Below are 17435 nucleotides of genomic sequence, written 5' to 3' on the forward strand. Positions count from 1 at the left end.
AAATGTTTTGAGGCTGCTGAAAGGATGCTCTCAGATAATTTATAATATTCATCACTTAAATATTACTAACTAGGTAGTTAATGGTATTGGTAGAATACTAGTATCAGAATAAAACACAATTTTAAAGGACTGCTACATATAAAAGCTAAATTTCACTTTGAGTATGCTTATCCTGATCAAAGGATGACTAAAAAGACTGGTTTACAGACGCAGTAATTATTTTGGTGTCTTCTCAGTTTGACAAAGTCTTCAGTCAAGTATATATTATAATTTCTGTGCAATTCCAACAGTTTTAAGTATACATTTCAGCAGCTCACGTCAACAGGAGAGAGCTTCCTTGAAAATCTCTGTGACCAAAACATTCTTGGGCTTTACAATTTTCTCTCTTATTAAAAGCCTTACAATTGGGGGTGGACTAAAGGACCTTTGAAAGTCCCTTCCCATGTAAAATATTCTGTGATTCTATGATTTTTCCCTGTTAGTTTAAGCAACATTAAGCAACTGGTATTTATTTGAAAGGTTCTGGTTGGTTTTCTTCGTGTCACATTTGAATATACTTTATTGTTCTTGTAAAATCATACAGTTGTTTCTATAAACTAACAATGAAACAAGTATTTTCAAAGTATAGTATTATTTGAAAGAGTCATCTCTTCAATATTTGCTCTCTAGAAACTTCTAAGTTACTACATAGAGAAAGGCATTAGAAAAAGTAACTTTTTAAGTTTTAGAATACTGATATTCATCAGTATTTCCAGTTTGTCTTGGAAACAGGGTCACTTTGGTGTGTGAGAAACAGGTTAATGCTTGATTACATAATAGCTTGAATAGCTGATGCTGTGGTGGAATGCTGGAAAGGTGCTTTCAAACTAAGCACTGTGATAACTTCTTGCAAAATTCAGAGTAAATCAGTGAGTTCCTAGGACATCAAGATGTTTTCTGGCTGAATGTTTTCTGTCATGAAAATGTGATCAGCTTCTACCACTTTCATTTCACATGGAACTCCCAGCTTCACTAGAACTTGTGTTCTAAACAAAGCAACCAGCCTTGTAACGGCAAAAGTATTGTATTTTAGGAGAAGTTTAAGGTATCAGAACCTAACTACTTGAGAGAATAATTTCCTTCTTAAATTTTAAAAGCAGCTTTCTGCATTGGTGCTGGTTCAGTGTAAATCCATTATTCCGTTCATGTCACGGACAACACAATATACAATTTAGGTTCAGTTTTATGAATTTAGGAGAGGAGAAATTCTTGCATCTTGGAATTCAAAATACTATCTTTTTATAGGTTGCTTCCATAGTAAGATCAACAATTATAGATTTGATTAGAATTCCTGTATTATTGACTTTTTTCTTACATATTAAATCAAATGTCTAGCACATTTTTTGTATCTAGGAGGAGTTTCTCAGTGACTTCAGAAATCCTCATCCTACGCACTTTGGTATCATAGATTTGAACCTATAAAAGGTAGTGGGGGACGACTTCTGAAACACAGGAACAGGTTCACCTTTAAAACTCTAGTCAGGGTGCAGAAAATGGCTGAATGCCTTTCTTGGATTATGAAGGTCCTGCAGTCTTGGACAGAGATGGAGAGTCCCACACAGAAATGCAGTTTGAGATCTGCTCTTTGCCTGGATGCACGAGCCTTCAGTGCTGTCAGCATGGGGAAACCAGGCTGTTCTGAGCATTATTTTTACGAACACCAATCAGGAAATGTGGCAAGTGGAGGGGAAGAAAATGTGCAATACAGAAAAATGCAATTCAGAAATCACATTTTTACATTTTACAGTTATATCTAGATTATAAATGAGGAAGAAAAAACAGTCATTCCAATGTAGAAGAGGAAAGACCTTTGCACCTTCTTACTCTCTGCCAAGTATTCACCTATTTACTCTCTGCTAACAAGATCCTGTTAATTTGAGTGGACAAAGAAGATTGACTGAAAGTACCTTACCTTCATGATGCATCTCATCAGGGCAGTTCTGAACATGTTGTTGTAACACATTGCTTTAATTCTCTGTAAGGAGAAACTTAGTGCACTTATTTAATCCCTTGCATTGCAAACTGCTGTCTCTGCCTAGCTGACATGCTTGTTCCTCTGGCTGTGTTTTCACTGCAACACACTGTGAGTTCCCAGCCGGGGTTACACATCTGGCTCCCTGCTTGTTAAATGAAGTACATTTCTGTTGAGCCAGGGTGACACCCAGCCTCATAGGTGAGAGAGCCATTACAGCAGCACACATGCTGCCTAAATTCCACTTAATTCCTATTTTGAGCTCTGAAGTGGGTCCCAAGAGATAAACAGTCCTTTCTGCAGAGATAAGTTTTCCAGCTTTCGCGTTTTACCAGAACGCATTTCACTGGAGCGTGTTAAATTGCACAAGTTAGTCCATCAAAAATTAAATATAATTAATCCAGATTTTAGGATTGCAAAACTGTGCCCATTAGAAATATTAGATGTTTCAAAAACAGTAAAAATGAGAAATGGGAACTGAGATTTCAAGAACTGATGAGGCCAAAGAAACCACAATGTTTGGTGATAATCAATAATTTAAATTGATGGCATTTTGAAGTGATGGCTTGTGCCAAAAATGCATAAACAAAGGCAGAGTGAGCCAAAATGACTCCTGTGGCCTGCTGTTGTGGCTCTCCTGGTTAGATGCATTCTATTTTCATTTTAAAAATAATTGTTTAATTTTTATTTTAAATGAGAACAGAATTTGGAGATATCGATAGCACAAGTTTTGCAAGCCCTTCTATCAATGTGATTTTGAGCTGTGGCTGGACATTTTAAAAGCCAAAACCATTTTAAAGGCACAGGGGCTCAGATGTCTCCTCCATGAGCTATTGGTTACTAAGTTAATGTCCTGAGTATGGAATTGCACAGCAATTGTCCCAGAGGACAACCTGTAAGTGAATCACAATTTTTGAGATGGGGACGTGGCCAGAGGGTAATATTCCTACTATTCTGGGGTAGCTCCTGTGCCCAGCTACGAGCCAAAGTTATTCCTGAGTCTCCAGCTCCGGACAATCAGCATCTGGCCACGATGGAGCTGCCCATGGCCCTTGAAACATTTCCATGCCCCCAGAGGAAGACAAGTGCTGAGTGTGAGAGGTTGAAGCCTTTCACTGACATTAAAAACCCCTGTTTATTTAATATTGCATTCATGTAAGGGTATAGACACTATAGAGTCATGTACTTTAACACTATAGAGTTAAAGTAGTAACCTTTCAGTGGAAAGATGTACTTTTTAAGGAAAAAGCCAGCACAAGCTATTTCTACTGCGTTGTGTAAGTTTTATATATTCTACTTCAAGATATTAAGTGTTCCCTGTGAAGGTTGTTTCTTTTATTGATATTCTTGTGTTCAAACGTATATTAATCTCCCTTTTTGCAATTAATACATGTAGCAAAGCAAACCTTGTCTCCTTTTTAATATTCAGGGTATTACTTTTTTAAAATATGGTTGTTGAATTATTTTTTCTTCAACCACTTAAAGCTGTGACAGAATTTACTGCTCTATCAGAAGCGTTTGGCAGCACATTCAGATGCAGGTGACTTCTGTGACTGTCCTAGACCAGCAACAACATGTTGAACACTTGAATTGTTCTTTCTGTCTCTCTCCCTGTTTTCTGTGTTTCACTGCAGCAAGGCTTTAAGAAGTCAATGTTCCACATGACTCTACATCACATGTAAAAAATAAAAATAAAATATCTTGCCCACGCACGGGAACAATCACCTATGGGCAGATTTTCCAACTTTATAGCATTTATAGAACCTCTCCAGTATTTCACAACGGGTATTTGCATAATGAATCTGTAATACAAATGTTTTCAAACATGTGGTGTTCCTGACACTCATTGCGAGTTGGATTAGAAGTTTTAACATCTGACTGCAGGGAGAACAGGAGCTTGTTATTTCTGTGACACTCTGAGAACATACTCACATTATCTTTCAGAGCAGCAGGAGATAGCTTGTGCCCCTAATGTATGTATGTTTGCAAGTTGAGAAGTTAAGTCTGCTGTTAATGTTATCACTGCTGTATCCCAAAATAGACAAGTGCAGGCAGATTGGATTGTGTTAGAGAATGGTAACCATAATAACCAATAACAATCTGCAAATGATAAGCAGCTTTAATGTTTAAAAATAAAATTTACATAGCATTTCAGTACTTCCATGGGCATACTTTCAGGTTTTATGTTATTCATTCATTTGAAACTTGGTTTTGATATTTAAGATGTGACATTAATCTTAAGGAAGTGTTTCATTATTGCATCTTGAATTAGTTGACACTGGTTTATTATATACATAAACTAAATCTCACAGAACAACCCTCTTACAGCATCTGTAAGGGAGAATTACAACCATCCTACATGATGCATGGAATTTTATGGAAGGAGATGGATTTTTATTCTATGGTTGGATGTAAAATGGATAAATTCAGAAAAGAAATACAAATTCTTCTGGAAATGAATGCAGTGTATATTGATAATTTGGAATCTGCACCATGTTCAGGGATGCTGTCCATTGCTTCTGCTGATATGAAAATTAAACAAACAAATGAAAAACCCTATTAAGTTGCCCCAAACCATGCTATTTCTTTTAAAGGATGCTTTTAAAAGAAAGGAAGGTGTCATTCAAGAGCAGGAAGTGGTCCAAATTGTGTCCTGGCCCTGCCATCCCCCTCCTTGCCTACCCCCAGCACACAAATAGGGATGTTTAGCACGAGTCTGGGAAACTCCAGCTGAATTACTTAACCTGTCATGAAAGTGTCTGAGCAACAAGTGTCTGAGCTTGCTGTGAGCAAGATTTTAACTCTTCTCGGTTAACATGCTCTCCGTCTTCCTTGCTGAGACAGTCATTTTCATAAAACACTTGGAAGTTTCTTAGAATGTAGAGTCTTATTTCAGTTGTTCCTAACTGCTGAGACACTGCAGTCACCATCACACAGCGCTCAGAGAGTTACAGTGGCAATGAGAAGAGCTGGAAAAGCCCCATTCTTCTAAATGTGCTGAAGAACAAGGCAGCCTGGGCTTCAGATCCATGGTGTAGCTCCTTTGGGGCACTAACACTTCTGAAAATTTAAGATTATGCTCCTGGAAGTGTGTTGCTCACAGTTAGAGTGACCCCTATGGGAGAAAATCAATGGAAGAGATAAAATTCATAGGAAAAAACTAAAAAATTAGTAGCTAATCATAATTTTCATATATAAATAACCTTGTTAGGAAATCACTCACTGCTGGTGTGGGATGGGATGTAATGGGATAGTTTGGATGCAGGGTAATTAAAGTGAAATAGCTCTTGCTCTTTCACGCCATATGAGAGAGGGAACAGCTTATTCAGAGTTTTTTTGCCAAAAGTTCCCTTAACATGAAACATTCCCATTTACAAGAGACAATTCTTGTTGCTCTCTTTGTAAAGGAGTTACAAGCTGTTGACATTCTTCACTGGGATTTGAATTTGAATCTGAATTAGGTAAGAGAGAGTCAATTGCTTTCCATTAAAGTTTCCGAAGAAAAAAATGTTGTTACTGTTGGATACAAGCTGAAAGATTCTTGTTTATCAAGAAAGGTCTGTTTAGTCTATTAACCTTGACAACCATGTCAGCATTTTTTTCTGTTTGTTTTCCCAAAGGCACTGTGTTGAAGTACTATGATATACAAAGCTATTTATAGTGTAGACAGTTCATAGCTATGCTTAAAACACATGGGTCAGGGTTTAAATACCAGAGTTAAATGCTATTCTCTTTGACAATCTGAAAAGTCATTATACGTAATCCTTGAAAATCAGATGGAGAGATGGAATCCCTAAAATATCAATGTGAATCAGATAATATTTAATTAATTTTTTACAGTTTAACAGAGTGGTTGAGGTAAAAAGGAACCTCTGGAGCTATGCCAGCTACCTGCGCAGAGCAAGGCCACCTAGAGCTGGTAACCCAAGACCATGTTCAGATGGCTTTTAACTATCTCTAAGGATTGAGACTCCATAACCTCCCTGGGCAATCTGTGGTAGTACCCTCTCACCCTCATAGTAAAATTTAAAAAAAAAATACAATGAAACAAACCCTATCATGCAAAAAAATATTCTCTGTGCTCAAATATATTTTCCTATATTTCAATCAATACTCATTGCTTTTTGCCTTTTCAATAGGAGTCACTGAGAAGAGTCTGGCTCTGTCTCCTTTATTCCCTTTCCAGTAGATACTATACACCTTAATAGATTTTTATGAAAGGAACAAAATTTAGGGAAGCAATCAGGGAAAACAAAGTCCTCACATATTGACACACCTGTGTTTGTACCTGTTTGCCTCTGTTAACACATGATTAATATTTCTATTGCTGTCTTGGCTTCCACAGATGAGCAAGAGCCACTTTAAATGTACTTGTATACATTGATTTACTTTATCCTTGTGATTTACTTCATCATTTCAGACTGTCTTGACTCTCACAGTGGCAATATTTTATTTTTCTTTAGTCTGAGTGCTGATTCTTAAGGCCCAGTCTTCATCAAGTCACATTGGTGTAGCTCTCTGTCACATATCTGCAAGAACATATCCTGCTGGAAAGTGCCAGCTGGGGAGAGGAGCAATTCCACCCATAGCTTTGTTTCCACTTGCCATATTTTTAGACCTATTTCTGTGCTTTTGACACTTTCTGCCTTCATCCCAGTTCCATTCTATCCCAAAAACAGAGTAACAACTTTGTCTCTTGCTGAAGTGTCCAACTTACAGGTTTTCCAATGGCTGGTATTTGCTTGATCAGCCAGTTCTGCCCAGGCATCCCATCTCAGCATTTCTGTCCTGGCCCACACCATTCCACTCCTTCCTGGTTACCTCCTAGCTTTAGGTTAGTCAGGTAGCCAGCTATCTCTATGAAGGCCTTTTCAAATCTTATTGTGCTCCCTGCCTACCATGAACATTTTTCTTGCATAACATTAATTCCTGTCTTCTGGCCTGGCTTCTAGACTCCTTCCCTGTGTTTCACACTGCTTCCATCCATCTGTTTGTTCTGCACTCTGGTTTCCTGCATTTCCCATCTCACCACTTCTCCAGTCCCATTGTTCACAGATTCCTTTTTCCAGCCTCTCTCTCCTCTCCACGCCCCCCTCGCACTCCTCCATCTCCTCCCCGTCTCTGCTCACTCTTTCTGTGTGGATCATGGCATTCTGTCACGGGGTCAGCACTGGTGGGACTCTGCCCACCCTCTGCTGGCCAATCCCTTGCCACACTAAGCTACTGGGGGAACGATGTGCAGCAAATCCCTGTGCTGTCACCTCGCTGGGAGAGGAGCACAGGTCATCCAGCAGTGCTTTGCTAAGTTTAAATACCCTCAACAGAGGTGGCATTTTTGCAGACTTTTAATTCTTGAACCATAAAGGCTACATGCAAATTTGCTTTGTGGAGCCCTGAGACAGACTTTGGTACCTGTCATGATGTTTCAATTCAAGAGAGCAATGAGCAATTCAGCTTATTTACTGTCCAAGCTGCCAGACTCTGGCTGCTTGTGCTGTCTGTAGTGAGAATTACTTGTGACATGAAAGTCACTTATGGTGACAGCCTGAATAATGCCCTAAGTCTCTGTTCAGTATATGTGAACTGCAGTCTTCCCTGATTTCATATTCATTCCCAAAGTACAGGAGCTGATGAAATGATTAAAAAAAACCCCAACATGTTTTTAATACATAGCAAGCAATATGTTTTCCTTAATTTTGAAGTTAGAAGTACTTGTAACATTCCTGCTGTTTTTTTTTCTTTTTTTCTCCAAATTAGTTGTGAGAGCCATATCCAAAAGGGAGCAATCAAGCTATGGCACCCAAATTTCAATTGCTTACAAAAGCTGTAAAGACAAGCAAAGTAATGTGTGATGACACTGGCTTTGCCAGTATTGACAGGTGTGGCTTCACACTAAAAACACTGTGCGGGAAAGCTTAGGCAATTACATTAAAGCTAATAAGTGTGTGTGACCACACTCGTTCAGCATCAGTAGGAGCAACCAACTTGGACAAGTGGTTATTACGTTCCAGGAGAGGTGTCTGATGCCTGTTAGCCTCCATGCAGAAATGCTTCATGGTTTATTTACGCTCTGGGAATGTACTATTGTGATATTATTTGTTTGAAGTGTAATTTGCGATTGATATAATGCAAAGTGACCAGCTCAGCTGACATTAAACTAATGCTGTTTTGTAAACATATGGTTGGAAATAAAAGTAATGTCTTCTGATTTCTAATTTGCCCTTTTCCAACCATTTTCTTGAGTTTAACTCTGCTTGTGGATACATACAAGAACATAAAAAACCCAGACTCATGAGTCACATCACATATAGTCAACAGAGGACTAAAGGTCTATTTTGACAGAGAAAACAGATTGAGAGAAGAATATCCTACTAACTCACGCAAAGAAACTGAGTTAGTCAAGGCAAGATCTATTTAAAATAAGCAGGGGATGATGCAGGAGAAGGAAAGGGGAAGATATTTACAATGTATTCGAACTGCTTCATTTGCTGCTTTTGTTAGGAAAGAGGTCTCGTTCTCTTCTGTGGAAGAGAAGGACATTGAGTAGCACAAATGGTTTTCAATGCTATATCTTGTCATGAAATGTTTTGTATATTATATTAACTTGATTATAGATATAAATGGGCAAGCATACACCCACACATTTCCTCCTTAAGACATTACATATTCCACATTTTTTTTCCTAGTGCTTATGTATAGTTCTGGTTAAAGGATATAGTGCTAGCAGCAGTATCAATTGTAAGGAATTGAGAGGACTGAGCTGAGAATGGATTGGTTTCATAGTGCTGTTTGAAAGCAGCTTTGATCAGGGCTGTGTTACTGGATGCCAACTGGTGGCCTCTTCTTCATTTATAAAGAACCGCATTTCCCAGAGGGCAATATTTCAATATTTCTGCCTGCCTGGTTTACTTTATGCTGTATTCCTAAACCAACTTTCATGGGATTTATTTTTAAGCCCCATTTTAACATTAGTTTGGGAATGCAGTTGGTGAATTAGTCCGTGAAGTCTTTCAGTTGTGTTTTATCCTGCTCTTTGGCTTCTTTTACTCTTCCTTGCCCGCTGTGGGTGGAAGCTGGCCAGGAGCGCGGCGCTCCTGGGTTCCTCTGTCCCGGTGCGGTGCTGCGGATCCGCTGCCCGTGCCCGGGAGGCTGCGGGTGTAACTCTGCAGTTACCTGAGCGCGCTGTGCTACAGAGATAAAGTTACACCGTGTTCGCAGAGCAGTCAAACCGTGCCAGGAAGGAAGGAAGCGAGAGAAACATGCAAAAGGGAAACTGTTCTGAGCTGTTTGTTTGCTTGTTTGTCTGTTTCTCAGAAGAGGTTTTTCTTTCTTAAGGCATGGACAGTGAGATAGCTGCATGGGTTTGTGCAGCGCGGTCAGAGCAGCGCGGGGTACGTGTGAACCGAGCTCACCCGGTGCCCCCTGCCCGGCCCCGGCCGCCGCTCCCGGGCTCCCGTCCCAGGCACTCGCGCTCTCCCGGCCGCGCTTTCCCCGCACACTTCGGGCGGGGCAGGGCCGGAACGCGGCGCTGCCGGCCCCCGCTGCCCGCACCGCCCCTCTGCTCGCCCCAGCCCGCTCGGCCCCGGCTGGGGCTGCCCGTCCCTCAGCCCGTCCCTCAGCCCGCACGGCCCCGGCTGGGGCTGCCCGTCCCTCAGCCCGCACGGCCCCAGCTGGGGCTGCCCGTCCCTCAGCCCGTCCCTCAGCCCGCACGGCCTCTCGGCTGGGGCTGCCCGTCCCTCAGCTCGGTCCCTCAGCCCGCACGGCCTCTCGGCTGGGGCTGCCCGTCCCTCAGCTCGGTCCCTCAGCCCGCACGGCCTCTCGGCTGGGGCTGCCCGCCCCGCCCCTCAGCCCGGCCCCTCAGCCCGCCCCGCCCGGCCCGGCCCCGCTCGGGCGCGGGGCTGCCGCTGCCGCCCGCCGAGTTTCGCAGTTTTCCCTCCCGCCGAGTTTCGCAGTTTTCCATCCCGCCGAGTTTCGCAGTTTCCCGTCCCGCCGGTCCCGCGGCCTCGGCAGCAGACTCCGAGTTCATGCCCGGCAGCCCCGGTGGCTCGGGAGCAGCCCAGGCGTGGGAAAGGAAAGCAGCCTGGGAAGCCTGCCCGGCCGGGCACGGGAGTGAGGATGCAGGGCAGGATCTGACTCTGGGCGCTCTGGGCAACTGGTGTCAGACTGTGAAGCAGTAACTATGTACCTTTTTGGCAGTGAGGAGTGCGAAGTGGTAAGACGTAAACTAGTGATTTTTTTTTCTCAGTTATTATTTCCTTTTAATGTTCCACTACTTTTAATGTTTATTGGGCAGCTTTGAATTTCTGTCAGTACCGTTTTTTCTGTTTGAACTTTAGCATTCACCAATTCGATTGCTTTTTAAATATGACATTTTTCTTCAAGTTCTTCAAGTAGTGAGGTACTATTTGCTAGATAATATTGAATTTACTTGCCTCGTCTTGTTTATTGCATTGTGGTGATATTGAAAGTATTTAACTACTGACTATTGTGAGGCTATTGGGACTCTGAGTTAAGCAAACCCATGCCTCCAAATAATTCAGAATTTGTCTCATACTTTGTAATGTAAATAGACTACAAGGAGCTTACGGAACTGGCCTTAATAGTATGTTTGTGGGGATGTTGCCAAACAATTTCTTTTGTACAGTTCAAAGCACGTCATTGTAATGTACTGCAATGTCCATCAAAAGAGCTAGCTTATAAAAACCCAAACACACCCACGTTAACATCTGACACTCTTTACTTATGGATGTGTGTAAAACAGTATTTGAAATAAGTCTGATGATGTCAGAGAAGACCAGAAGAAAACCACTAACAGCTCCACGCTTCTGCATGACATTGTTAGCTGACATAAAAGTTTGTAATTTTGCACCCTGTGGCTCAAGTGCTACATTGTAAGCAAAATGGATGGATTCTTCCACCCACACACATTTGTGACCCAGTCCAAATCTGAGAAGCTCTGGGGAAGAGTAACACTGAAAAATATGTATGAACTCTACTATAGGACATAAAAATAAATTTCACAAGCTAAAAAGTGCTACATTCTTTGCATATAATTGGCAATTGTAAATGTTTTGTTTTGATTATTAAAGTTGATCTTTGAAGTATGAAAGGGCCTTTTATGGCAGTCGGGGTTCTACAACACATTTCCAGGAATTAATTGAGTTATTATGGGGTGGGGTTTTTTTGTTTTTTTTTTGTTTTTTTTTCCTTTTTAGAATTCCAACCAGCTATGTTTTTGAGATACCACAAATGTAGAAGACATTCAGGAAAATAATCTACGTGCAGCTGTCTGTGCATTGAACTCATTTGTGTATGTGTGACTTGCACAAACTTTCACAAACCAAGCTTGGGAGCTGAAAAGAACTTAGTTGTTCCAAAGCAGTAAGCCACAGAGGATTGCAGTGATTATGTTATAGAATGGTTACTTGTGTATAAAAACTGTAAAGCAAGAGAGAGGGTCAAACTTTGAAGATTTTGGTGTTTTGTTTTGTTTTAAATTGGTTACATTCAGATATTTGGAAAGGGTTGTAAATTGCTCTTAACAGATTTTTGCATTTTGTTCTTCATTCCATTGTATCTTGTGGAGTTACTTCCTGGTTCATACAGCAAGAAAGTCTGAAATTTTAAAATGTCTTGAAAATAACCTAGATGACTGAAGAATGGTGTTAGAGCTTCAAATACAAATCTCAATCTCTTTCTCTGATGGTGTTTCAGCTTCTAAGAAATATCAAAGTATTCTGTGTCATAGAAAATAATTTAATGTTTGAGACAACTTTTCCAGGCACATGAGCCATCTCGTTCCAGTCCCTTTTCTACAACATAGTTGTGCAAAATGAAATAGCATCAATAGAAAAAGTAAGAAGCCCACCATGAATTGTGTGGGGTTGGGAGGGTTTTTTTATTTCCTTTTTTTTTCTTTTGTTCTCTGTGATATCTCTTGAGGTCTCTGAAACTGAAAGTTAGTGATCTACTCAAACAAAATGTGTCACTAAGTGCAAACTGAAATATCATTTGGGTTTTTTCTTCTTAGTTCTTCTTTAGAGCAAGACAGTTCAGGGGAAAATAAGGATGTACTTTTTTGGTGTTATTTTGGCAGCCAGACTTACCAAGATGTTTGCTTTACTCAGTGATAAGTAAAATAGAATAGATGGTGTACATAAAGCTTGAAAAACAGTTTTATTGTTCAGTAAAAGCTAAATCAATGTGAAACTTCTATTTGTACAGATCTGTTGTTCATGAAGCCATATGCTCTGTACTGTGGAAAAGGCATTTGTTTTATCTTCCCACACAATTACTTGAGTCACTGAAGGACAAAGTGAGTGAAAAGTGACAGTGAAGAATTTCAGGGTTTAATTTTAAGTTTACTATTAATTTAAAGCAATTTTAAATAAGTTTAAGGAATTCTAGCTATGCATATAAAATTTGATTTTTATCCTAGGGAGGAGACTATTGATATAAAGAAACAGCATCATTAAAGGATCTCTTACAGGAATTCAGTAAATCCATCTCTTAAAACTCTATTTACATAGAGTAATAGAGAAATGGAACTGGATGTGATCATTGTTTGCATTTCATACACACACACATGTCCACGTGAGCATGCACACACATTTGCAGAAGCATGAGCATCTGAAGTGATATTCTAACTCAGCTGAATTTAATAGTCAAGTGCCACAGACTGGTACTACCAACTTTTTCATCCACTTTGCTTTCTTTTTGTTCCTGTGTATAAACAAGCTTGCATTATTAGTTTACTCTGAGTGCATAATTAGCCCAGATATCTGACAGCACTGATAATCAACTTTGATACCATCTCCCTCCAACCCCAGGTGACAAAGATAATATTGCTTAAGAATCAGTTATCAAAAAAAAAGCTGAGTTTTATGACCACTTCATATTAAAAATGAAAACAAAGTGTCATGACACAGTGACAAAAACTATATTTTTGAAGTTAATGATAAAACCAGGTAGAAGTGGTCATTTCTTATTTACATGAGTATTTTTATAAATGTTCTAACTTGGGATGCACAGTGTCTTTCACATTACATTTTAAAACTTTAAGTAGATGCTTATTAAGCTCTTTATGACTGATGAAATAAACATATAGAATCTTTTTAGGCATTCTTTGCCATATATCCAACACAGTAGATTTATTTGACTACAGTAGGCAATTTAATTTCATAAATGTAGGAACCTGTACAGAGATGCAGGCCCAGCAGTCTCATTTGTGGCTGTAACTTGTTTGTTTAGGCTTTTTCCTGTTTGCTTGCGAAATAAACCTCTGGTTAAGGGAATAGATAAATAAATTAAACAGAACTGGAGTAGTTCATCAAAAATGAAACAGAAAGAGGGAGGTCCTTTTCACAGATGCCTGGTAGATCGTAGTCTGCATCACTATCCCAAAACAAACACATCTAAAACTTATTCCCAACAGTCTTTTGAGTTCCACATACGGGATGATGGGACTCCAGATGGTGCTTGGCAAGTCTGGGAGGCTCTCCTGTGCCCAGGCTACACCTCCCCACAGTGCATTTCCCATGGCTGCAGAGCTCTGCTCTTCCTCCCTCAGGTGGGCCTGGCCAGGGCTGTGGGTGATGGGCAGCTCCAGCCACATCCCTCCTGCCCTCCCGGGGCCCTGATGGAGGTGTGCCAGGGCTGATGGCACCAACTTGTCCCCAGTGGGGCACAGGACACCTTGAGTGTTTTGTCACTCCTTCTCGCCAGGAGCCTCACCTGGCAGAGGCTTTGGGCTCTGTTGTATTAGCATGATCCACCACTGTGATGGTAAGTGTAGGGTTAGTTAGGATTTCTTCTGAGAAAAACCTAATCACTGGGAAGCTATTCTTTTAGGAGAGTAATTCAGAGGCAGCAAGTTTTCTTGGTTATTGGTCATTTAAGAAAAAAACATTGAATTTCATTTACTCTCTTGCATGCAACTTTTAGATTTTTGTGATCAGTTTTTAACTTTTCTAAGAAACTCGAAACGGTGATATCCGTAGATATTTTTCTTGGAAATTATCCTTACAAAGAGTGGGAAACCTCTTTATAAGTCCAGTGAATTGCTTGGGATGTCCAGAGCATATGTGTTTGTTGCCTTGGAAATTCAGCATTTGTCACTTGTGTTCTCCAGGCAAAAGTTTTGAACTTGTCTATTTAAATTAAATCTTCACTTCCGTTGAGTTTGCCTATGTCCTCTTGAAGGATGGAGCACTTCTTTCGGAATATTAAGTATGATGTTGATAAATGCCAGTTATACTCATGGCTCCTGCCAAGCAGAATTATCTTCCAAATAGTATGAAAATCTCTCTGCTAAATTTCTAAAGGAGGGGAATATCTTGGAGCAGTCAAATGTCATTCAGGTTTGAGAAGAGTTGCTTTTTGACTGTCCTTCATGAATCAGACAGATCTCAATTCTGTGTGTACAGGCATTCTGCTGATAGGGCTAATTTTAAAGGGAAAGTCCCACCTATTTTAGAATTATTCTAAGTCCTAGAAATTAATACGGAGAGCACAGTAATGTCTTTATATTTGTTTAAGATTGGAGAGAGTCACTTGTAACTTTTTAGAAACAGTAGTTTTCATCATACTGTGGATTGACATGGGAATGTATCTGAAAATCATAAATCAGAATTGAGTCTTTGGAAAATTCTCCCTAGAATTGCATGTTTATTATTACAACGAGAGTTTGGCAAGTTACCTGTGGCAGAACACTAAATATTTAACCATAAGATTTTGGAAGGACTTTTCTGTGTTCACCTTAGTTCAACCTAAGGCAACAACATCTAATGCTATGTTCAGATAGATAAACTGTACAACATGTGAGTGTAACTTGAAGTACAGACCTGAAAGACAGTCAAATTAAATTCAGTCTCTGAGGTTTACTTCAGAGCCATGAATCCATCCTTCGAAAAATCCTTTGACATTTTGATTCTTTAAATTTTAGGAGACACTTAGTTTGTTTCTAATGGCAATAGCACTTGGTTAATTTTCAACTGCAAATATTGTACAGCTGCACCAGAAATTGAGTTATTCCTGCCTGAAACTGTTTAGTGAGAAGAACTCTTATGTGGAAGAAACAAGTGCTTATACGTGAAGATAGATGGGCTCACATCCAGAGCTGGATGTAGATTTGTGAAACAGTCACCCTTAGCAAGCCTTTTTCCTCTCGGTCTCTGCAGCAGCCAAAGTGTAGAAGCAATACAGTTTTCTTTTCCTAAATTGGAAAAATGAGGGTCATTCTGTATGGCATCATTCCCCACGACTAGCTCAGAGACCTCACAGCTGTGTTTTAAGCACTGTGTATGAGTTTTGGGATTTCCCCAAGGGAAGCCTGGGAGAGCTGCAGCTTTCAAGGGTGTAGCTGAATGGCTCCTGAAACAGGACTTTAGTTTTAGAATAGGGAAACACTAGAGAGGAAAATCTTAATAAACCCATGCAGAGGAAAGTATTTGTCATTTCTGTGTTATTCCCAAGACACCCCGTGTATTTGCCAGTTAGTGATTTGCACAACTGTAGTGACCATACTTTTTTCCCCAGAGAAAAACCAGTGTTTGGTCTAACATCCTGTAGTTTATGTGAAGTAGAGTTTTTTAACAATGATGTTACTGTTTTACCTTCATATAGCTTCTATTTCGTTGCCTCCTGTTTTTAATTTGAATTTCAGTGATTAAGGATGGAACCTTTTTTTATTTTTGAGAGTATATTGAAGGTATTTATAGTGTATCTGACCTTCCCCTACCTCTGCCCCCACAATCCAACATGTGAAATGTCAATAAAAAGGTGGGGAGCTCTGTGGAGGCCGTGGGTGGAGGCTCGAGCTGTAGGCCCTGTTATGTACCCGACTCTGTGAGCAGTGATCTGCTGTCCCTTGTGCAGAGCTCAGAATACCTGCTTTTTAAGGCAGGCTCCTGGGGAGGGTGGAGCTCTGAAAGATTAATGACAAGGTTTCTCCTTTCAGGAAAGAACTTTTAGAAATAGGTATTGCCAACGAAAAATACAAGGCAAGTCAATGACTGCAATTTATCAGGGTCCTTTTCACTGGTTTAGTGCCAAGTGGTGTCTAAATGCAATGAAGAAAGGGAATGAGCATTTCTCTTAATGTGGAAGAGGGTCGTGGTGAGTACATGATGTTTGAGAAGCAGGTTTGTGCCTAGGGCACGTGTGAGAGGGAGCCCTGTGAAATTCAAACGGTTTCTGACATTTAGAAACCAACCCCAATGACCAGCTCCAGGTGATGAAATAGCAAAGGAGAAGTTTACTTCTGTTTAAGGAGTAAAGCATAAGAGAAATGGAGTGTAAAAACTGTCCTGGGTTGGCAGGACCAGTGCAGTTCACCTCACAAAAACAAAGAAAAAATAACAAAATCAAAGTACTTAAAAATCCCACCAAACTGTTTGAGAGAGCTCTGAACCTCTCAGCTATTTTTCCATTTGTGAGACAGATGCGGGAAGGAGGGAAGGAAGTCTCTCAGAGGACCTGACTTTTAAGTCTATTGATAGCACCAAGGCCTGATGAAACCTGTAAATTCACCTATTGGTCTTGGTTTCAGTTTATTTCCATCTGAAGGAAATGGCCATGACAATGACCTTCTTGCTGGCAAGGCACTGATCAGCCTCATGCTGTACAAGGCACTTTACCTCAGTGATGTGAACCAGCATGGACTTGGGAAAAAACAAAATACAACCTCATAACCTCATGATCAGCAATCTTGAGTTTTTCTATTCCATATTCATAATTTATTCTACAGGCCTTGATTAAAAAAAATGGCTATTTTTCAGTGTGGAATTTGAATGAAGCTAGTGTAGCCACAACAAGTGTTCACAGTAGGAGTAGTAATTTAGGCAGGGCAGTACAGAATGACAAGCTAGTTGGTTGAGCCTCTCTGATTTATGCAGATACATAATTAATTCTTGGATTCCTCTGCACACTGTGTGTGTGTCCAGGCTTTTGGAAATTATTTACAACTTCTTGCCTCTTATGCCACATATATTCATAGTTCTTATTTAATTAAATATTTGGGGGCCTATGTAGCTAGAGTTGTCCTCTGGGTAAAAGATACTAATGGCACGTGGTTTAAGTAATCAATTTATAATGCTTGAGGTCAAGCCCTACATGCAAAAGTTGAGATATTTAGAAGGTGGCTTGAATGTCTTTAGTTAAGGAAATGGGACATGCATATGTTGTGCATGAATGTGGTACAAAATAAATCCAGACCTTGCAGGGACTCCAATGTTCTGCCTCTAACAGTAGTGTTAATTTAAAGTTTGTTTTCCAGTTAAGTATTTGTGGCATGCATTTTGATGTCTGTGTTGTTTAGCCTGTGGATGGATGTGGGGTAGCAGAAGATGTTTTATGTGCAAAATGGAAATCGTGACTTCCCTACAGCACATATGGAAAGGTGAAGTCAAGAAGGGCTGTTCCCGCT

At 40.2% G+C, this 17435-nt stretch overlaps 1 protein-coding gene across 8 annotated transcripts in view; it reads left to right on the forward strand.

Annotated features, from left to right (window-relative positions):
• CACNB2 (calcium voltage-gated channel auxiliary subunit beta 2) overlaps nt 1–17435 on the forward strand; it is a 247575-nt gene that overhangs the window by 125085 nt on the left and 105055 nt on the right. Inside the window, exon 1 of one of the 8 annotated variants that reach the window (XM_063413347.1) lies at nt 9886–10223. The exons of the other annotated variants lie outside the window; for them this stretch is intronic. Coding sequence (XP_063269417.1) covers nt 10191–10223 — 33 coding nt within the window. The 5' untranslated portion in view covers nt 9886–10190. Of the gene's footprint in view, nt 1–9885; nt 10224–17435 lie in introns of those variants that run through there. 8 annotated transcript variants of the gene reach the window in all.

This window comes from Prinia subflava, chromosome 1 (genome assembly GCF_021018805.1).
Source record: "Prinia subflava isolate CZ2003 ecotype Zambia chromosome 1, Cam_Psub_1.2, whole genome shotgun sequence".
Lineage (NCBI taxonomy): Eukaryota > Metazoa > Chordata > Aves > Passeriformes > Cisticolidae > Prinia > Prinia subflava.